Source organism: Protopterus annectens, chromosome 7.part1, assembly GCF_019279795.1.
Source record: "Protopterus annectens isolate FY-2018-M chromosome 7.part1, PAN1.0, whole genome shotgun sequence".
In the NCBI taxonomy this organism is placed as follows: domain Eukaryota; kingdom Metazoa; phylum Chordata; order Ceratodontiformes; family Protopteridae; genus Protopterus; species Protopterus annectens.
Genome location: NC_056740.1, coordinates 247,079 through 265,000, shown reverse-complemented (window position 1 = coordinate 265,000; position 17,922 = coordinate 247,079). Strand labels below are relative to the sequence as shown.

Genomic DNA, 17,922 nt, shown 5'->3' with positions numbered 1-17,922 from the left:
TTAGGCCTAATGTCCTGTTATTTATCACGTGTTGCTGAAGATTTTACAATTACTGAAAAAAATTACAGTTAATTGAGACATGATGGCCCAAAGTAAAGAGCTGACATTGAATGAAACGGTTGATCATCTACATTTTCTGGAAAGCAGCAGCCAAAGAAAGATGGTGGAACATTTTGGTGTTAGCAAGACCAGAGTTACCAACATCCAAAAATGTAAACATGAGTACTTTGGAGAGAGATGGTAAAGAAAACAAAGATTTACAGTGGAAAAGGAGGAAAACTTCCCTCAATGAAGTCAAAGAAGCCACATTAAGCTGGTTCAAACAAATGAGGGCAGTTAACGCTCGAATCTCTAGGCCGATGATCCATCCATTCCTGTGCTAAAACATTTGCACAGGAATTCGGGGTGGGAGATTTCCAAGTATCAAGTGGCTGGCTTGAGAAATTTAAACTGTGACACAAGATTTCACAGAAAGTCTTGTGTGGTAAATCCAATGAAGTTCCAGTAGAAGTTGTGGAAGAGTTCAACAAAATGTTCCCAGACTTTGCCAGAGGCTTCAAAGATGACGACATCTTTAACACTGATGAGTGTGGACTTTTTTCAAGGCGATGCCTGACAGGAGCCTTGTCATGAAGAGTAACAAATGTAAGAGGGGAAAACTTTCCAAAAAATGTTTCACACTTCTGCTTTGCACTAGCTCACCCAGAGAGAAACTAAAGCCCTTGGTAATTGGTAAATTGGCAAAGTCGCACGCATTCAAGAACCTGAGGCCCAAAGACCTCCCAGTCACTTGGAGATCAAGCAAATGCACATGGATGACTGGTGCCTTATTTCAGGAGTGGATAAGGGGTATTGACTGAGAAATGAAGAAGAAGAAGAAACAGTCTATTCTACTGACAGTAGACAACTGTCCTGGCCACCCACAAGTGAATCATCTCATAAACATGACACTGAAATTTCTGCCTCCAAACACAACCTTAAAAATCCAACCTCTTGACCAAGGTATTATCAAAACATTTAAGATGCACTACTGAGCCCAGCTCCTACAGTGGGGCATTACTAAAACACAAACCTGTGGTCCGACTGTGGAAGCAACTTCATCCGTTGCATCAGGTAACACTCTGAATGCTGTCCTCTGAATCAATTCTGCTTAAAATAAAGGTCAGCCAGAAATGATACAGAAGTGTTTCAAGAAAGCTGGATTTGTCACAACCCAAGAGCACAACGTTTTGGCCTGATCAGACAGTCCATCTCCCATAGCAGAATTCAAAGGAGTAGATACTGAAGGTTTTGTTGCAATGGATGATGAGGTGGTAACCTGTAATGAACCTGACCCAGAAGCAATTTTCCAAGCAATATTGTCCGAAGTACAGACCAGCGTAAAAGTGCATGAAGCAGCTGATGAAGTAGAAGAAGCAAGTGACGATGACACAGAAATTGCAGTGACTCCAAAAGAAGAGGATGCCCGGCATCTGATAATGCAGTTGAAGTCATTTGCTGTGGAAAAAATGCCCAGGTATGCTGAGTGGTGTAACCAGCGTTGAGAGTGCTTCTCCACTTACCTTTGTAATAACAATAAGAAACAGACCGAGATTGACTCTTTTTTCAGAAAGAATGATTAAACCATGAGAAAACAGTAAATGTATTGATTGTGTATGATACTACATGTATGATTTTACTGTGTTTTGATTATGTATGATTTCATATGATATTCTCTAATTAAAGCTGTACAAGAAAGTAAAGTAAAATGCATGCACGTATCAGTACAGTAGGCCTAGGTCCGTATGTTGACCACCTCCATATGTTGACAGTCCCTGGGTGGTTAACTTACAGAGGTTCTACTTTGTTATATATAATTGGGAAAAAAAGTATAGTGCTTGTGAAATTATGACGCTTACTTGTTTGTAAAGCCAAAACCTTTGACTTGCCTATTGTTGTCTTTTGGTTTAGATGGCACAGAGTTCGTCAGATTTGTACCTGGAGACCAGAATACATTTGAGATTCATGACTTGAAAGAGGGCATCACTTACATCATTAGAGTCTCAACCCTAATTGGAACCAGAGAGGGAAACCCCATCACAATCAGTGTCAGAACTGGTAAGTGACCTGAAATGTTGTTGTCTCTAATTCCTTGCAGTGTCTTTTGCATCTGTGAGTCATTTACCTGCTGGTTTAAGACAGAGAAAAGCTAAGCTATCAGCATAGATTGTGACCTCATGTACTTTGTTTTTAACTTGAAACAAAGTGCTCGGAGGGTTCACTGAAAGAAGCACAGCAAGTAATTCACGCCACATTTCTATAGGATTCCTTTTGACACTTACAGTTCATATGATATTATGATATTTTTGGGGACTAATTATGAATATGTGGCATTTGAAAGGGCACAGTGCAAGAAAAAAATAACAGTACTAAGATTGGTAATCTAGGATGAATGGCAGTTGAGATATTAACCAGGGTATGCCAGTTCTTAATCATATTTTCATATTTACATGTGTATTTTGATGACTGTCTCTTTACTGAGTGACATGATGTGAAATGTCATGATATGAGACAAAAATACACTCTCAGTCTCTGCATGTAATGCACAGTACTGAATATATAGTTAGCTGTTTGTTAGTAATAATGAAGATATGTAGTATTTCTATATGTATTTTAATATTTTCAAACCCAGCTGAGTCATAGACTATAGCATAACATCAGGTGACATCTTAGATAACGCTGTAGAAATTTTCATTGATACTTAGCCGTAAATTTGTTTAGCTTGAGAGATATTGTGAGTATTCAAAAAGAAATAGTGCACAAATCAGAATATTTCACTTACCATTTAACCCAAACTGGGTCAGGAGCCATTGCTGACCTATATATTGACTGGTCCTGTGAAATATTGTTTTACAATACTTCCAAATGGACACAGACTAAGACAGTTATGTTAATATGATATTATTGCACATTTTCCTGCTAAATAAGTACAGTTACCTGGAAAGTAGTGCTACCTGATTGACTATCATTGATAATATCAGACGCGTAGTGTGCAGTTCATTATAATTTCCTGTGCTCACTCACTTGTGCACACACAGACACATGCTTACAGTATAAAGGGAGGAGGACTACCCCAGTCAATGGTACACCACATTTCCCTTTATTCTTTTCTTTCACATCATATGATATATTGAGCTAATTTAAAAGCTGTTATATATGTGACAAATTGTGGTGACCCCCCTCCACCCCATAATATTTGAGAATACTTGCCATCAAAGTTCCCAATCTCCATCTTAAGACTCTCAAAATGTATGTATTTAATGCTTCCTACAGCTCCACTATAGCTATGTCTAGAGGAAATATGTACACTTCTAAACAAATAGCTGACGTGAGGGAATATTATAGACCAAGCTAGTTCTATTTTCCCTGACAGTGTACTGAATTTGCTTAGAGTTAGCCCTAATGTTTTAACCAACTCTGTATTATCGGAAACAGTGGCTTCCCAGATAGTAACTAACACTAACCCCAAATATTTAATGTTAGAGACAAGACAGATATCATCTGCCCCTCTCTCCTAGTTATTATTACCACAAAGTTTCAAAGCAGGCTTTGCATAGTTGCACTGCAACCCAAAGACTACCCTATACTTTCGGAAAATATCCAATATCCCTACAAGAACCTTCTGGATATGCGTACTCAGAAAGACACAGTCATCTGCAAACATTAAAAAGAAGCTAGGTGTCCCCGTACTCACTTCTCCCTAAGTAAATATCTCACCTGCACTGCTAATTCTTCTACTATCAAGACAAACAACTCCAGGGAGAGGGGATGTCCTTCTCTAGTACCTTTCCCTATACTTTCACTGTTTGGGAGACCTGCATTAACTAGCACCTGAAAAGTTGGATTTGTGTACAGAGCCTTCAACCATCCAATAAACTTCTCCCCACAAAGTCTCCACTCAAACCCTCAAATAAAATTCCCCAAGAAATAGTCAGTTATATCAAAGAACATCATTAATTGATGAGATGTTTCCCAGCTTCATGTAAAGGATCCGTCTCCTACTACTTGTCTCTCTGTCCCTCCCACAAACTAATTTTGCCTCGTTTATCACATTTGTAGTTCAATTCCACCCTTCTCATTAGTATTTTTGCATATGTTTTTCAAGGCTTCTGTTTGAAATGCCAAGCACCAACAAGGTGGAAAAAAGATCAAAATCTGGGAGAACAGCAAATCTTCATGATTACTCTTCTCCTTTAATCTTCTTTTTTGCTGGTAGGCAAGACCCTCTGGCCCCCCAATGTGGTGGGCAAGTGCTCCACATCTTCCAATTTACGTATACCAGCTCTGAGATCAACATACCTCTAAGAAAAGAGAATATTCCAAGAAATGGCCATCTCAAACTCAGGAAATGGTAAGTCCGTTCTTTCTGGCATTCAGTCTCTGTGTTTCGGTACTTTCTAGTGGGTCCCGAAATTTCAAGTGGTTACCATTTTTAAACCCAAATTTATAAGCAGTATGGGCCTATAATCTCCTAATCACAAAACTCCCACTTTGGACATTAGAATAACCATCATGGACAGATTGTGCTCCTGACCTGGACGTTCCATAAAAGCACTAGAATTATAAAGTCCAGTTAAAGTTGTCCAGAAGTTTCTTCCTCACCAGTTTTAAAATTCCACTGGGGAATCCATCTATTCTTGGGACTGTTAGAGTTCAAACTAATTATTGCTTTGACTACCTCAATGTATGTAATTGGCCTATTGAGCCTCTTGTTGTGATTTTGATAACAGGTCTGATTTTGCCACCTTGAAGTTCTGTGTAACATCACTTGCTCAACTGATTGAAAAGTACAGTCTCATGAAAATCCTTAAATGCCTCCCTCAACTCTAGATTCCTTGATATTTTTTCCCAACTTTGATAAATGACCTGTGATATAGTCACCCTAGGGCAACCTGGGTGAAAAAAAAAAAAAAGCAACGCAATGCACTTTATATTACCCTACGTATTTAACCACCAGAAATGCCTCTTCCTCATTAACTCCGCCTGGTTTTTTTTTTGTGTGTGTGTGTAACAGTTCAGTGACCCACCTCACTTCCAGATCTTTGTGATAATCGTAAGTCACTGTACATCACTTCAATAAAACTTTATTTTGTTAATTTTTGTAGACCCTCTAACTCCATGAAATCCCCTCCTACTGATGATGCCTTGCAGCCCTTCTACCAGGTCCAGTCAGGGACTGCATCTCTCCCTGTATTTCTTATCAAAACATCACCAACTATCTCCTTTAATTTCCTTTTCTCTTCCTTCTTTTGCCTTTTGAAATAAGCCCATTTCCATCCCCTGAACATAGGGCTGTAAGTGTCTAAAGTTATTATCAATCACACTGAAGCATGATCCAGCAATGCTATATCTAGTATTGTTGTACTATGAATATTCTGCCTACACTACGATAGAGTAATTAAAATATCTGTTCTGCTCCCCTGCAAAACCAAATCTCCCCACCCCAGCAAACTCAACCACCTGTCCTTTCCACTTATCTTAACTTCTCGGGACATGACATCCAATGATTCATGAAACATGAGCAATACTCATTTTTCACCCACCCCTAGATTTGTTCTTAGCTAACAGGGTTCTATATTCTTTAGTTTTAAACTTTTAGGACTCCTTTAGCTTAACTTCCTGCAAGCATGCTAGGTGCACTCCTTCCATCTTCATTCTCTGATGGATTCTCGCATGCCTAATTAGGTGACTATTTCCCCCCACATTCCATGACAAACTTAAAACTATCTTTTGGGCCTAGTGTGCCTTCCCAAAGAATAAGCCCTTGCTGGAGGCTACTTCCATTTTGCTGAGCATTCCCCCTCCCACATATGTGTCTCTGGATACATTCCATGGGTTGGAGCCAAGTCCTTAGGTGTTATCTACTTATGCCAAGCAATAATGCCCCTAGTGGTTATTAGAGCAAAAGCTAAACTCCTCTCAGAGCTATTCCTGCCCCACCGAGCTACTCACTTTAAAAAATAATCCATATCTTCTCTGAATGGCATTACCCTTCTTGCCTCAAAAAAACATGAGCCATTATAGTATACAAAACTAGATTGTCTCACTTCCTCCCCCCCACAGGCTCAACATTCCCTTTCTATTCCATACATCAAGTCTAGGCTTATACTCAACACCTAAATATCTGTATTCCTAACTAAATCTTAGTCTAAAACAGTCTTCACCAGTCTTACCCTGACATGACAGTTCCTAGACATTATTATAATTTATGTCAGCTGTAAGGACTAATAGTAAAGGATAAAGACAATGTCTGTAATATCACTTTCCTGTCACTAAGAATTAAGGTGGGTATCCTTTATCACACCCAGGGAGTAAGCATGCATGCATGCATGAGTGAAATAAAGAAATAGTTATTTCAGTAATAATTTCCATCATAATGCCTCTGCCTCAACAAATGCATCAAGAGCATTAGTGTAATGACTGACAGCTCAGCACAGACCTCACATATCAGTTAACATACAACAGTCATTATAGGGAACAAACAGAACAGTAACTATTGCCCACCCTTACCACCTAAACTTAAATGTTTTAAGAAAGATTTGTTAGCATACAAAAAACTTCAAATGGAGAATGCATATTTGGGAAGAAATATAGAACTACAGCAGGTTCTGCAAGGTCTTAGACTATGGAGGTACCCAAATGGAGCAAGTGAAAACAGTGAAATGGATGAATTACATGCCCTTTTCGACGGGACTGGTATTGAACTAATGAAGATTATGATAAAATTCAATAGTGTCAAGTTGAATGACATGGTTAAACATTTGGAAGAACTCGACAGGTCCATTCAGACTGACTTAGAAGGTTCACAGTGTCAAATAATGCTTCATGGTATTTTACGTTCAGTAAATGAACAATGTAATACTGTGTTTGCCCGTAAAACAAATAAAATAAAAAGGGATATTAGTGAATATCAAGATAAGGCAGGTCACCAAGGCAACGAGCAACAACAGGTCAATGACCGAGGGTTTAATTCAGTGGAAATGATGCAAGATGCAAGGAAACATCAGGGTGAGCAATGTCCGAGATTGCAGTCTGGCGCCAACATGGAGGAGGCAGTTCGGCATTCTGAGAGACTCCGGGGGAAAGCACAAACTTACAACTACCAGGGCAACAATTACAGGGATTATGGTGCTCAGGGAGCAAAACCCAAAGGTCCAAGGACCCGGAATGTATGACATAGTCATCATGCCGATGTCGTTGGGAGGTCCCAACCTAAATTAATTGTAAGTTTATGTGGTTTTAATAACAGCAGAGTCATTACTGGCTTGAGCGAAGCATCTAATTTTAACTTGCAGGTTAATATTGGCGTGACTGGCAAAAGTTTGGTCAAGAGTGTGGGTTGTAAATGGAATGGGGCAAGTGCTAATTCACAATCATCCATTGAAAGCAAATTTACTGAATTAATTCCCGAAGTTGTTCTTGGGACAGAAACTGAAAATGCTGATTGTTTAAGTGACTTCTCAATTTATAGCTTTACCGGACATGTAAATGAGTTAGAATTCAACAATGTCAATGGTATTTTGGATCATGCATGTATATTGGACTCAGGGCGATATTAATGATCCTACTATTTTCAATGCAAATAGTAATAGAGCGGAGTCTGGTGTTATGGATGGGCATATTGAATCTAATAGTGATGTAAGTAGTTTGTACAGCATTAATGGTAATACAATATCAAATGAATTGTCTGTTTCCCAAGTGTTAAGTCAAGGTGTTGACTTGGAAATATTGTTACAGGTCATGAATGATGAAATTGGTTTGTAGCCTGTGATTGTTTGTAATGACAAAAAAAATTTTTAAATTTATAATTATTCATGTACTGATTTAACTGCTGACCATGCCAACTTATTGGCAAAAGGATAAACCTTTGTTCCTAGCAGAAGAAGAAATGTAGTAAATACATTAGTTGATCTCAAATGTTATACTAGAAAATTAAATTTGAGAGTTTGGTTTAATTCCATTGGTGAGTTATACAATGAACGTACAGAAGAGCTAAAAAAACAAGCATATTCAATCCATCCTTAAACAATGTAGTTGGCTTATTCGAAAAAATGTGTGAAAAAGATCTAAGGTTCATAAGTTGGTACTAGGCTATCGGCCCTAGGGCCTAATGAAGCCTAGCCATAAAAATTCCCTGGCTATTTCTTCCCACACTATTTACTTCCCTGGACACCTGTCTAGCAGGGCAAAATATACTTCTTCAATCTGTAAGGAGCTTTCCTGTGGTGAGAATCAAACCATGCACCTTCTGGTTGAAAAGCATACACCTTAACCACTGTAGCACTTTGCCTTTCAGCTAGGTATTTTTATGGTGATAATGTGTGGAGCAATGAGCTGGTGAAATCTGTAAAAAAAATAAATAATGAAGAAGAGGAATTGTTGGGTAGAGTTATAAATAATAAAGGTGTAAGATTTATGAAACCTGACAAAGGCAATGGTGTAGTAGTCATGAATAAAGGGGACTATTTAAATGTAATGAATGCCCTACTGTTGGATGGTACTTATGAAGAGAGTTCCCTAAATGAAGTTTAAGTTGCTCACCACAAAATATATTTATTGTTAAGTGACATGTTGTTCCAAGGATAAATTAATGAATCTGAATATTTTTACATGTCAAATGAACATCCGATGGTGTTTAATATATTTGGTATTCCGAAAATCCACAAAGTCCTGAAAAATCCTAAATTCAGGCTTATTGTGGATGGTAAAAGATCCAAAACTTGCTTTATCAGTAAATATCTGGACAACAAATTACAAAGAAGTTTGGAGAAATTTACTTGTATAAGTAAAGATTCATGGCATTTTTTGGAAAAGTTAAAAGCGATTTAAGTTACCCCCATTTGATTTTGGTAACTGTGGATGTAGCTAATCTTTTTTCGGTTATACCTCATAAAATAGGTTTATCATAGGTTGAACAGCAATTGTATAAGACACACATTTTTGACTAAGATCAGATCAATAAGTTCATCACATTGATGGAGGTAGTTTTAAAGACTAATTATATATATATTTTTGAAGGCCAGTATTATAGACAGATGAAGGGTTTAGCAATGGGGGCAGCATGTGCCCCCATTTTTGCGAATCTGGTCATGTAATTTTGGGAACAGGAATTCCTAATGAAAAGTTATTTTGAAACTGACATAGTGCATTATACTAGATTTCTGGATGACCTGCTCCTTATTTGGAGAGGAACGGAGCAAAGATTAATAGAACTGTTAGAATATATAAATAAGTCAGTTAAATTTTTAAAATTTACTTATGAGTACAATAAGGTAAAAATCACCTATCTGGACACTGACCTACATATTGACACAAGCAACAAAAAGTTTATTACTAATATCTACAGAAAATCTACCTTTTCCAATTCATATTTGGATTATACCAGCTGGCACCTGCACCATCAAAGGAAATCTGTAGTTAAAGGTCAATTGGTGCAGGCAGCCAGAATGGTCAACCAATGTGAAGATTTCCTATGTGAGGTGGATTTCATATTGCAGATGTTTAGGCAGAGGGTTCACCCGAATAACATGTTGTCAGCTATATCCACAGAGGTAAAAAATAAGCGGGATATAGGAACGTATAAGCCCATTTTGGATTATGCAAACAATGTTTACTCAGGGGGAGCAGTTTCAATGGTGGACAAAACAGACAATACCAATATATGTATGAGTTTAATAATAATATATAACAGTGAAGCCAGTATTATAACTGATATTATTCAAAGAAATTAGGAGATATTACAATTTGATGAGAATATTGCACAGAAGGTTGGCAGAACTCCCAAAATAGTATACAGGAAAGATAGATCTTTCAAGAACATTTTAGAAAGGAGGGCTGAGAAGGTAACAGTTAACAGAGCCATGGGTAATTTTAACTGCAATAGCTGTATATACTGTTCATTCATTTTGGAAACAGGGAAAGACTTTAAGTTAAATGGAAGAACAATATGTATACATGGACATTTTAATTGTAATTCCACCAATGTGACATACATGGCTAAATGTCAGGACTGCCCATATTTAATATTGGGAAAACCTGTAGGAAATTCAAAGTCAGGATAGGTGTACATCTAGGTGACATAAGGAATAATAGAATCACAAGTCCATTGTACAGACATATACATACAAACGTAGGACATAAGTTTAAATTTATGGTGGTGCAACAGTTGCAAAAAAGATGTGCAGGGAAGAATATTAGATGTGCATCTAGATATTATGGAATTAAAATAGCAACTGTTTTTAAATGATTCCCATTACCATGGAATAAATGAAATGCTCACTATTTCTAGTATTTTAAAGTTGCGTAATGTTTTGGGGTAATGAGGGACATATAAATTATGTTGGTAACCCAACATTATTATTTATATATTATTCATACATAAAAATAATGAAGTTTCTATGTTAAAGTTTTTAATTACAATTTGTGAATGTGTTTCGTCTGTTTTAAATGTACTTTTAAATGTATTTCTTAATGTATTTTTTTTTGATGGTTTTAACAATTAGTGATTTCATTGTTTAATTAGGGTGGAGTATAAATAGAGCTAGGTTTTTGTTTTATATTGTTCTGAGGAAGTCCCTTTAGTGGGGAAGAAAGCACTCAACATACTGGAATAAATCGTGGTTCACAAGGTGATTGGTCTGTTCTTTCTGGCTTTTGATTATTTGATATTCTTGATATTGTCCAGCTTTTGTGCTTGCTTAATGGTGTTCTTCTGGGTTGCTGTTAGGGTTCAAATTGAAGAATTCATAAGCTCCTGCAGCATGTGCACTGCCTTTCTGAGTCCTTCAACTTTGCTATCTAGCTGCCCCACTTGCACACTCTGCTTCATAGTCAGCGCTATGTGCGTCTATATTTCAGAGCCTACTGCAGTCAGGTGCATGGATAGAAGCAACATACCATCATCCATGCTGGCCTTTGAAAATGTATCTGAGAGCTTCACTTGTTTCATCTACCAATTCACAGCTATCATTCACTTGTTCGTTTAACTTTCTGGAGATTGAGTATCCTTAAAACAACTTGTATCAGTCCAGGGTGGTTAGAGCCAAGGATCAGGCATCCATTTTGCTCAGACTAACCATGCTTCTCCTCATTAAAAGTGATTTTTGATTTCAGACTTCGACTAGTTTCTAATGAAGTTTCTTTAGTTCAAGTTCAAAAGTTCAGTTGCAGGCCAGACTTTTTATTTAGGTTATAAAGTTTGTTATCAGTGAAAGACTACTTATAGTTAACTGACTTTGCAGTATGTACCTAGGTTTAAGACATTTTATATTCCCCTTAACTAGACTATTTAGTCATCATTCATGAACCTATGACTTTGTTTCCTTAATTCTATAAGTATCTTGCATGCAGCAAGCTAGTAATAAGCAGGTCTGTAGGATAAGGCCCTTTATTCATGAAGCAGAATGCACTGCAAGAAGTAGATAAGGACTTATGGCATGTAAGAACTGTGGGAGGCTTCCTGAGAATAACAGAGGCATGCATGGCTTAGAGATTGGGATTGCTAGAATGTTGACAGTGCTTGGGAGTATGTAAATCACATGAACAGAAAAACAGCATGTATAGGATCACTTGTCAGTGCGCAACTCCACCTTCTGAACTGTTACCTCATGCTGTCCAACCTTTATGAGCGAGGGTGGTAGGAATATGACCAGTGTTGGAGATGTGAGCAGAACAATGCATGGGACCTGCGTTGTGTGGTGGTAGTCTTTAGAGAGCATAGACATAGGTGGGGAACATTTCCTTGATAGTGTGTATGTGTAGCAGATTACCAGGAGTTGGGAGTTTTTTTTGTATGTGGAATGGTAAAGGAAGAATATGGTTGGATGCGGGCAGAAAGAGTGGAAGTAGTGATGGGAGGGTGGGTAATAAAGGTGATTGCACAGCACTGGATGACAGCAATGACAACAGTGAATGTGGAAGTACAATGTGCAGAGTGGTTAGGGAATGGCCTAGATGATTTAGTGAGGACCACTGGAAAAGAGTGGGAACTAGAAGAGACGGTGAATCTGGATATGGGGACAGCAGGGAAAGATTTACAGGGAAGGAAAACATTGTGGGAGTGGTAAACAGCTGAATTAGCAGCTTATTAATGAAAGAGGCAAGGATAATAACTGGTATTTTACTTGGTGATGATTGTAGTTCCTGTCTGTATTTCTGCACGTATTCCTAACTTTAACAACATTACAGAAGCAAGACGTCATACTGGTTCAGGGTATATAAGGTCAATTCTAGAAGAATCACATTCTTTATTTCAGGTATATCACAGGTGTTGTGATCTGGGTGAGACAGACATAGACCTAAATTAATAGTTAGACAAGGTGCTATAGCTTTACACTTAATTAGAATTTAACATACAGTAGAAGAGAACAGGTAAAGAAGGCTGAGGGAGGATAAGGTAGCAGGTAAGTCCAAGCACCCTCTTAAAAGACTTGTGAAGAAAGGGACACAGGCTTTACTGTACAGGGTAAAAGAGAGGGTCAGAGTATAGAATCTGCAAAAGTGAGGCTAAGTGTTTTCACAGAACAGGAGTAAGTCCCCGCTGTAGTATTAATAGTCGATGTTGCTCGCATGGACATAGATTAACTACCTCTAGTAATCATTACTCACCTGTGTGATTCTGCTGGAATAATTTAAGATTCAAATGACACAACAGGTATACACATGTTAAGAATGAAGTAATGAATATATAGAAGATAAGCTGCCTGGTTTTGGCTGTTCATTGTGTTTGAAAATTCCAATAGGCAGTACGTAAAGTATACCTTCTCCTGTTCACTTACCTTCTTCTGTACATGTATGCTATCATTGCTATGTGATAAAAAATGGTATGGCAAGTACCAAAAGAAAGTAATATGAAAGTTAAATGAAATTAAAAATGATGGGCATAGAAATGTTAGCAATATATACAGAAAGGAAATGGAGGGATTAATTTTTAGATTTTGCTTTTACTTTGTATGAGGATCTCTTGAGTCTGGATTAAAGTGAAGAGGAAGCATACTGTGATAAAAAAATCAACATCTGGTTATAGTTAACTTTTAGGGGTAATTTATGTGTCTGCTTTTCATAGTGGCCACTTGCCTTGAGAGCAGGCATCGCCTTGTTGCTTCGGAGGTAGTGCTGTCTTTAGTTGATCTATACTTTTGCCAAAGTCACCTGATAAAATTGTGCAACCCTGTCTGGCCTGATATGGAACTACAGCTAAATTTATATTAAATCACTATTGTGCTTGCTTCTTTCTACATGGATGCTCATTAGTGAATCTGTGATCCCTAGTACAAACCCATTTAAAAGACCCAGGCACAGGACTGATACCATGCATACTGCCACATAGCTGCCATTCTGATGATGTCAAAAATAACTTTGCTGTTGGATGATCAACAGAAAGTAAATGTTTCAGATGATATTTGGAAAGCTCAGATTTCCCACACCAGTACCCTTTGCTGCCAGTCTTTGCTGTTACCAGCTGTTGTGTTTATATGTTTTTTCCACCTAGTTGGCTTGAGAGTTTGGTTATCTGAGTAATACCCGAATGCAAACTAAGCTGCCATTTTTGTCTCCAAGGTGAGCGACAGTGGATCCTTTCATAATCATTGGTATGGTAGCTCTTTTATTGTGATTGTTTCCCTTAGGATTTTTTTTCTTTTTGCAAGATAAGACTTACCAACAGAATTACACACATATCATAATAATGTGAAAATTAGTACTGTATGCATACACATAGTGGTATGTTATCGTACCAAAAGTCCCTAACCTCATAAAATAAATACAGTTTTATTCTTAAGTTAAACAAAAATCAAAGGGAATACATGTACATTTTTTCAAAATGTCAAATTCACATAAACAAAGAGACACTTTGTAGGATTTAGAAAGAACCCCCACTGTGAGTGCAAAATGCTATGGTGAGAAGGGGTTGTTTCCATGATCGTGGAAAATGTATTTCAGACATATTTAGCCAGAACAAGGACATACCTCATTACTGGCTAATTTTGCATGCCTCTGAGTTGCACTTACCTATGGTAATCACCACTAGAAGCCCATGCATTGCATAGGCACAGACACCCCCCTCATTCATTCACACTTTCAAACGCAAGCATGTGCACACACACAAACACACACACATGCATGTACACACACACAAAGGCACACTCACACACACACACACACACACACACACACACACACACACACACACACACACACACACACACACACACACAAAGGCACACACACACACACACACACACACACACACACACACACACACACACACACACACACACACACACACACACACAAAGGCACACACACACACACACACACACACACACACACACACACACACACACACACACACACACACACACACACACACACACACACACACACACTGATACACCACCATACCTTTTAACTGTCCCTGTGTTTCTGGAATGTCCCTGATGTTTCCTGTTATTCTTTCCTGTATCCCATAGATCACAGGTGATTAGAGGCAATAATGTCAGACATCAGAGTTTTATTCTTGTTGTTCAGAAAGTGAAAGAAACATCACAGTGGGTCTGTTCACGGACATGACCAGGGCTTCTGAAACTGTGAATTATACCATGCCTAACCTGAGTATGGAGTAACAGTATGGAAACCTTATAAGAAAACAAGCATGAGTAAACTGGAAAGAGTACAGCAGAAATATCCCAAGGGCATCCATGGATGGGAAAATGTAAGTTACTAAGAAAGACCAAAATATATGAACTTGTACAATGCCTCTTGTACATATCTAAGAGGATATTTTATTCAGGTAGATAGGGCATTTAAAGACAACTATCTCCGGGAATGTTTGGGGTTATCAAAAAGTAGCAGAGAATCATCAGACAACCTATGTAGAAAATTCTGTAGGAATGAGAAGTGTACTAATTGTTTTTCTGAGAGAGCAGCTGATGTCTGGAACAGACTAGCAAATTATATTAAAGCAGGTAGTACTGTAGATATTTTTAAGAACAGCCCAGACAATTATGATGGGAACAAGTGATGTTCTGTAGTCCTATCTCACCTTCATTCTTTACATATGGGATCAGAGCTGATCCTCAGCTCTGACTCGACCTATTTACAAGCTGGAAGACTTCTGGTTGGCTCATGGTTAGGTAGGTATCCCATGGTGCACCAGTACAAATCCCAGATCTCATTTGCCGTGTCGACGAGTTCGGTTGTGCTTCTCTTTGGCTCTGGCTAAGTGATTGCATTTATTTCCCCTTTTTCAAAATTTCTTGGCTCTGTTTAGTTTAAAATAGTTTAATATAGTTAAAACTGTTACTGCTTATAGTAATTAGTTAGCGTAGTAGTTATTAGAGTTGTTAGATTTTACTTGCACCATTTGGTGCAATTTTTAGCTTTTGGCCTTTTCGTACTTAGTTGGTATCCCATGTACTGGCAGGAAAGGAAGAACAAGCTCATCCTAAAAGGTCTTTTTAAACCTTTCTTTGAGGAAGATTTGTCTAGTTCCTTATCATCTTCTAAATCCAAGGGAAAGTCAAAATCTTCTAAGAGACCATCCCCGGCACTGGCTGGTGTCTCAGAGCCACCTCTTAAAGTTTCAAAAACACACAAGTCCACTGGCTCATTGGCTCCACAGACCTCGAGTCCAACTGAGAGCAGGTATTGTTATTGCAGGGTCGGTTCCAAGTATTTCGGAGCCGACCACTGAGACTATTGTGACTGTTTCTCGGAGCTGGTCTATGGACCCTCTACCGGCCTCCTTGTTATTGAAGTCTCCTATACCTCAGAGATCCCAATCTCCTACTATGTCATCCAGGTTTTCCAGGAGTTTATCAGAAGAAGATGTGGAGAGGGTAGTGCTGAGACTTTTGAAGTCTTCTGCTTTGCCTAAATTGTTGTTTGCTCCGACCCAGTCGGTTCTGGAGCCACTCGAGTCTGTTCAACCCTCTGTGATAATTCCTCCTTCGAGCCATGCTGGTCTTTCGGAGCCGGAGTGCTTGGTACCACTGGTGGAACCTTTGGCTACAGCTCCCCTAGTGGCTGTTTCAGAGCAGAGTTCTGCTCCGACACTTTCAGTGCCATCTGTAGTGTCTAGGGGCTGAAGCTCTCCGGTCGGCCCCGACAGGGATGCTTGGAACCGAACCTCTTCAGTTCCGAGTCTTCCTCTCGGTGTGTCGGCTAGGGTGAGTTCAGACCCTATGTCTATCGGAGCCGGGGAGGTCTTCAGAGCCAGAGAGGTCAGCATTTGAGATGATGAGGAGTGTGCTGTCCCAATCGTCAGCTCCTACCAAAGGTACCGTCACTCTTCCCCCTAAAGCACCTACTTCTGTCTCGGCTCCTACTCCCTCCAGCGGCAGCAGAGACCCTCAGCCTCAGGAGTCACCGGCTGGTGGCTCTCACTCTTCCGAGACCTCCTCAGAATGTCCTTCTGAGGAGCCACCATGGAACAGGACTTGTAAGAGAAAGCATGTCGACTCCCAGGATGAGTCTTTGACATCTGACATTGACCTCGAGGAGTCGGAAGGGTCCCCCCAAGTCATCATCTGATGATGTCTCCTTCATAGACATCCTGGAGATCCTTAAACAGAGGTGCGGCTGGCCCACTGTCACCCCTTCTGATGAGGAGTCAGTGTACTGAAGGCTTTCGGGTCTCAACCTTCTGCCTCTTGGGTGTCTCCACCCTTTGACGAACTGATGGAATTAGTTAGTTGAAAGATGTGGGATACTCCTGATGCCATGGAGCCAGTCCCCAGAAGACCAAACAAGTTCCTTTCTCCCCCTCCAGAAAAAGACTTTTTATCTAAAGGTGTGCCTGTAGATGCCATGGTGGTGGTGGCGGCCACTAAGAAGGAGCTAGCTGACTTCTTCTTCTGTTCATCTGCTGAAAAAGCAGTCTCAAACGATGCACAGATATGGGAAGCGTATCTTTTTTTCAGTGGCATTTACCCATAGATTGCTGAATTACCTTACTCACTTTACAAGGCTTCAGAGAGATCTCCTTAAAGAGTTAGGAGACTCTTTACAAGGTACATGTACTGAGTGAGTCCCTGACAAGGTTTCTGCTCAGTTGACCACCTTGAACTCTATCATCAAATTTTCCATGCGGCTTATTTCATATGCGGCCGATGGAGTGAGTAGAACAGTAGGTTCAGGAATTTCCCTAAGGCATCATTACTGGATGCGTTTGTGTAACTTTGTGGAACCATTTGCCTACCTTTACCAATGCCCCCTTCGATGGTTCCTTGTTGTTTGGATCCAAGGTAAAGGACACTCTTACCAGTGTGAGCAAGAAAGGAAAACACTCTCTGCCGTGGGAGTACATTTTACTGTTCCCTCTAGACCATACCCTAAGGGTCAGTGGGGTGGAAAGATGTGGTTCAAGAAGTTCCAGTGGTTTTTCCAGAAGGCACAGGGTGACTCCTCCTTCAGAGGCAGAGGAGGAGGAGGAAATGGTAGACATCGCCCTAGAGGCAGGGGCAGTCTGCAAAACCAGGGAGGTTGCGATTCCTTTCTGGGCCGGCCTTACCAGTGCTCCTGATGTGGGGCCCAACTGTGCTTCTCTGGGGCCAGTCGGGGGTCGCATTTCTTTGTACCCAGAAGCCTGGCTAAGTATCACTCAAGACAAGTGGGTACAAAGAATTATTACAAGAGGTTATGTCATAACCTTTTCTCTTCCACCTTTTGTTTCCAAGAAGATCCCACACGTTCCACCCAATCACAAGGATCAGGCAACTGTGGAGGTCAACAAGTTGCTGTCAAAAAGAGTCATCCAAACCATCCCAGCAGACCAAATAGGATCCGGAACTTACTCCAGAACGAATCAGTAAAGAAGGACAAGTTCCGAATGGTAACACTGCAGTCTATACCCCCTTTGTTAGGAAAAGGCAATTGGATGTGCTC

The 17,922-nt window shown here is 39.5% G+C and overlaps 1 protein-coding gene across 1 annotated transcript in view; it reads left to right on the top strand.

Annotated features, from left to right (window-relative positions):
• Positions 1-17,922, top strand: part of LOC122807520 (collagen alpha-1(VII) chain-like) — a gene marked incomplete at its 3' end in the record, with an annotated part of 926,266 nt that overhangs the window by 669,737 nt on the left and 238,607 nt on the right. The window contains exon 18 of the mRNA XM_044078445.1: positions 1,951-2,097. Within this exon, the coding sequence (XP_043934380.1) occupies positions 1,951-2,097 (147 nt within the window). The remainder of the gene's footprint in view (positions 1-1,950; positions 2,098-17,922) is intronic.